The following is a 4,795-nucleotide window of genomic DNA, read 5'->3' on the forward strand; positions in this document are numbered from 1 at the left end:
TTTTGGTTTTTCGAGACAGGGTTTCTCTGTAGCTTTGGTGTCTGTCCTGTCCTGGAACTAGCTCTTGTAGACCAGGCTGGCCTCGAACTCCCAGAGATCCGCCTGCCTCTGCCTCCCAAGTGCTGGGATTAAAGGCGTGCGCCACCACCGCCCGGCTGGGTCTTTTTCTTAATAAGTCCCCTTAAAATGGACTCCTGAGTTAGTGACAGAATTTTGCTACCCAAATGCTACTGTGGCAGCTGATTCTGCTGCGTGTTCCTGTTTATCCTGAGTATGCATGCATATGTGTCTTTGCAGTACATGGTGAGGTGACTCAGCGTGGACTCCTTCTCTTCAGGCTGTTCCTAGGTAGCTTCATTCTCTCACCCCCACCAGTAAAGACATTTGTTCCCAGCTTTATGCCTGGGGTTTTGATTTTCTGCCTGTTTTGACACAAACATACCCTGATATAGTTTGATCATTGAAAAATATGTTGAAAGTCCAGCTTTTGAATGATACTTTTGAAATGAAATATAAACAAAACTGGGAGCTTACCATTTAGCTGTGCTAATATGAGATATTCTGAGTTATTTTGATGTTCTTAATTGGTCTATTTACTTTTTTGTTTTTCACTTCCGTAGTATCTCAATATTCTGCATATTCTCTTACTCTAAGAAACATTTATATGTGTTCTTTTTTTTTTTTTTCCCCAGGGATCATTGCAGGAGGTCATAGGTTGGGGGTTAATAGGATGGAAATACTATGCCAATGTGATTGGTCCAATCCAGTGTGAAGGCCTTGCCAGTCTGGGGGTAATGCAGGTGGCCTGTGCGGAAAAGCGTTTCTTGATCCTGTCCCGAAATGGCCGTGTGTACACACAGGCTTATAACAGTGACATGCTGGTAGGTGCTGAGTGTGGTGTGATGCATGCCTCCTTCAGTGGTGGGCCCGCTGTAGATGCCACATGGTGTCGTGGTCCCAGCTGCAGGTGTCTGTGCATTGTATATTATAGTCATAGTCATGTTAGATGGTCCCAGTTGTTGTGGGCGTTAACAGGGATCAAGAATGCCACCCAGTAATTCCCGTTGCTAATCACAGTTGCTTTGTAAACCAGTGTTCATGTGTAAGGCAGCCGACAAAATAAGAACAGGTTCTGATGAGGTTCTGATGGTGCACTGGACATGGGTGCTCTCGTTTAAAGGAAGTCCTTGAGCTGTGTGTCCATTTTCACAGCAGCACTTGCCATTCATGGACACGTGGAGAATTCTTACCACTCGGAGCTCTAGAGGGTCCCAGTCTGTCAGGTTGAGTGTGAATGGGGAGAGTTGCTCTTGTTCGCATTGCCCATGACCAAGATTGACTCCTGTTCTTTCTGATTTTTTACCTTTCTAGGCTCCACAACTGGTCCAGGGGCTGGCCTCCAGAAACATTGTGAAAATTGCTGCCCATTCTGATGGTCACCACTATCTGGCTTTGGCTGCCACAGGGGAGGTATACTCCTGGGGCTGTGGCGATGGCGGAAGGCTGGGCCATGGAGACACTGTGTACGTACAGCCATTTTAGAAACTGCTATGCTCACTAGCGATCCATATTCACAATGGAATGGAAAATGTCAGGAGTGATTTCCTGCTGCCTTCTAGGATAAGGGGGCGGGGAAGACATAACACGATGTGTCCATTTTCTTTCTTTTCTTTTTCTTTTACCTCAAAACAGGGTCTCGTATGTAGCTCTGGCTGTCCTGGAACTCACTGTGTAGACCAGGCTGGCCTTGAACTCACAGAGATCTGCTTGCCTCTGCCTCTGTCTCCCAAGTGCTGAAAATCAAAGGCGTAGGCCACTTCCTGGCATGTGTCCATTCTTGATGACTGACTCCTTGGAATTGCCACAAATGGAGGGTGCGCTCTTTGCCAGCTTTAGTAGTGACTAGCAGCTGTACCCTCCATCTTGTTTTCTAAATTAAAGAAACCCCACATTGCCATGTTATTCACACTGGGCCATGTCTCCCGCTGGTAGTACCTGCAGAACCATGACGTGTTCTTAGAGACCAGTTTCACCTTACTGGGTGGAAGCTTTCAGTTACCATGGAAGAATAGAAGTAGAACAAAAAAATAGATATTGTAAATGCTTAGGGCTAAAAATTGAGAGATTTGGCAGTTCCCACAGATCTTGTATGGTGCTGTTACAGGTGGAGCCTGTTGGGGAGATCTTGACACTCGGTAGCTGTGCTGTCTCCGGGGCAAGCTTGCTTCATGAGGTCAGAGTATGAGAGGGAGCAGGCAGGTCAAGTTAGAAACATCTCAACCCTGACTGTCTATGAGTCGGAGGAGGAGAGACTGGAAGGTCTCTGACTTATTTATACTGTGGGAGTGGAAATGGAGACATCACTACCTAGAATATTCTCTGGCAAGAATCTCAGTGTTCAAGAAAAGTAGGGATATGTGTGGCACTTTATTTTAGAGTTCAGAAATGATCCCAGAGGTACAGTGTAAGATATTGAGGAAAAATGAAGCAAAACTAGTGAAAAAGGAGTTTGGAAGGGCTATTGTTTGCAGACTGTATGGCAGGATTGTCCTGGGTCTTCAGACCAGGGCAGTATAATATACCTTGGAGGTATTTATAATATACTACTATTGATGTATTTTCTAAGGAAATTAGGATTACCTGAGATTAGAATGAATAACTTCCCTTGGTCTCGGAGTTCAGGAAAGGAAAAATGATCAGTGCAAAAGGCAAGAATCAGAGAAAACTGTGGGAAGAGTTTGAGCTTGAGCTGAAGAAGAAAGGAAGGGTTGTACTCAGTAGTGATTGGCTTTCCCCAGCCGTGCCCATTCTTGTATGTAGTCACAAAGTGAGCAAAGCATGTCTTTAAAAGTGTTGTTTATCTAGGATGCATAACGTAGGTTATAAACATGAGAAGTTTTGTTAATTAGATTTTTATTTTTAATTCTGAAAATTTTGCTATCCTTATTTTCTCAAACTTTTTAATCTGTAAAATCAAAAATTCCACTTTATTAGTAAGATTTGCTCACTTCTTTCTGTCTACATTCCTCTCTCTCTCTCTTTTACACACACACACACACACACACACACACACACACACACATACACACACGAATACACATGCATGCATGCATATGTGCACACACACCAGATTGACTTTTGGGTAAGTTTTGACAAATTCATGCAGCGTATCCACCGCCACAGTCAAGAGAGAAGGTGTTACTGTTGGTCCTGGGCTTGTCTTTGTACCCTTTGCAGTTACTCCCTCATTTCCTACTCTAGCCCCTGCCAACATTTTGCCTTGCTCTCTGTTCAGATTGTTTTGTCTTTTCTAGAACTGAGCCTGGACCTTCACTTTCATTCATATTTACAGTCTAGCCATGTTGATGGGTGTGTCAGCAGTTTATTGCTTTGCTGCTGATGAGCTGTGGTTGGGGACATAGGAGTAGAGCTGCTGTATAGTTCATTCTGTGAGTCTTCAACAGATACCTTTGCTGGATCCAGCTTAGGAGGTGGTGATGTTCTGTGTTTGAGATAGAAAAGCAAAAGAGCGTCATGCTCTGATCACCTATTTGCTTTTTCCACCCTTAAGAAATGCCTACAATGTCATTTCTTACCTTCCTTCCCACAGGCCCCTGGAGGAGCCCAAGGTGATCTCGGCTTTCTCAGGAAAGCAGGCCGGGAAGCATGTGGTGCACATAGCATGTGGGAGTACTTACAGCGCAGCCATCACTGCTGAGGGGGAGCTGTACACCTGGGGCCGTGGGAACTATGGCCGCTTGGGCCATGGTATGTCTACTGTCCATGAGCACAGTCATGGGGTAGAGGGAGGTTGCTTCTGCTGAGAGGGATGGAGAATGACAGTTGTATCTCTCTCAAGGCTCCAGTGAAGATGAGGCCATTCCAATGCTAGTGGCTGGACTTAAAGGACTAAAGGTCATCGATGTTGCGTGTGGGAGTGGGGATGCTCAAACCCTGGCCGTGACTGAGAATGGTATGTAGAACTTGTACTGCCCTGGGCAGTTTCTTAGGGATATTGGTGGGTGTTACCTGGGTGAGTGAGTTTGGGAGTTGTCTGACCTTCTTGAGGCTGCCCTCCTTGTTATCATCTTTTAGGTTGCTGAGTGTATTGGTTATTTTCTGTTGCTGTCTTAAAACCCTGTAACCAAGGCAGCTTGTAGTAGGAAAAGTTTATTACTTTATTTTATTACATTTTTTGGTTCTTGGAGACAGGGTTTCTCTGTGAAGTACTGGCTGTCCTAGAACTTGCTCTGTAGACCAGGCTGGCCTTGAACTCACAGAGATCCCTTTGCCTCTGCCTCTCAAGTGCTGTGATTTAAGGCATGCACCACCAACACCCAGCATGGAAGTTTATTTTGACTTACATTTCCAGAGGACGAAAGTCTATTATTGTTGGGGAAGGCAGCTTGTTTGTCCTGGCTGCTCAGAACCAAAATAATCACACAGAAACTATTATTTAAAACACTGCTTGGCCCATTAGCTCTAGCTTCTTATTGGCTAACTCTTACATCTTAATTTAACCCATCTCTATTAATCTTTTTTTTTTAAGTTGGAGAATCTGTTTATTTTTTTTAATTTATTCTGCCTCCTTCCCGCTACCGCCTCCCATTTCCCTCCCCCTCCCCCGATCAAGTCCCCCTCCCTCATCAGCTCGAAGAACAGTCAGGGTTCCCTGACCTGTGGGAAGTCCAAGGACCGCCCACCTCCATCCAGGTCTAGTAAGGTGAGCATCTAAACTGCCTAGGCTCCCCCAAAGCCAGTACGTGCAGTAGGATGGGTTTTTGATCCTACTGCA

General features: G+C 45.2%; 1 protein-coding gene across 2 annotated transcripts in view; it reads left to right on the top strand.

Moving 5' to 3' along the window:
* The window catches only part of LOC101996525 (E3 ubiquitin-protein ligase HERC2), a 160,101-nt gene that overhangs the window by 30,174 nt on the left and 125,132 nt on the right, over nucleotides 1-4,795 (top strand). For both annotated transcript variants that reach the window (XM_005357814.3, XM_026784298.1), the window contains exons 11-14: nucleotides 693-881; nucleotides 1,372-1,523; nucleotides 3,611-3,768; nucleotides 3,860-3,973. In XM_005357814.3, the coding sequence (XP_005357871.1) occupies nucleotides 693-881; nucleotides 1,372-1,523; nucleotides 3,611-3,768; nucleotides 3,860-3,973 (613 nt within the window). The remainder of the gene's footprint in view (nucleotides 1-692; nucleotides 882-1,371; nucleotides 1,524-3,610; nucleotides 3,769-3,859; nucleotides 3,974-4,795) is intronic.

This window comes from Microtus ochrogaster, chromosome 22 (assembly GCF_000317375.1).
Source record: "Microtus ochrogaster isolate Prairie Vole_2 chromosome 22, MicOch1.0, whole genome shotgun sequence".
NCBI classification, from domain to species: domain Eukaryota; kingdom Metazoa; phylum Chordata; class Mammalia; order Rodentia; family Cricetidae; genus Microtus; species Microtus ochrogaster.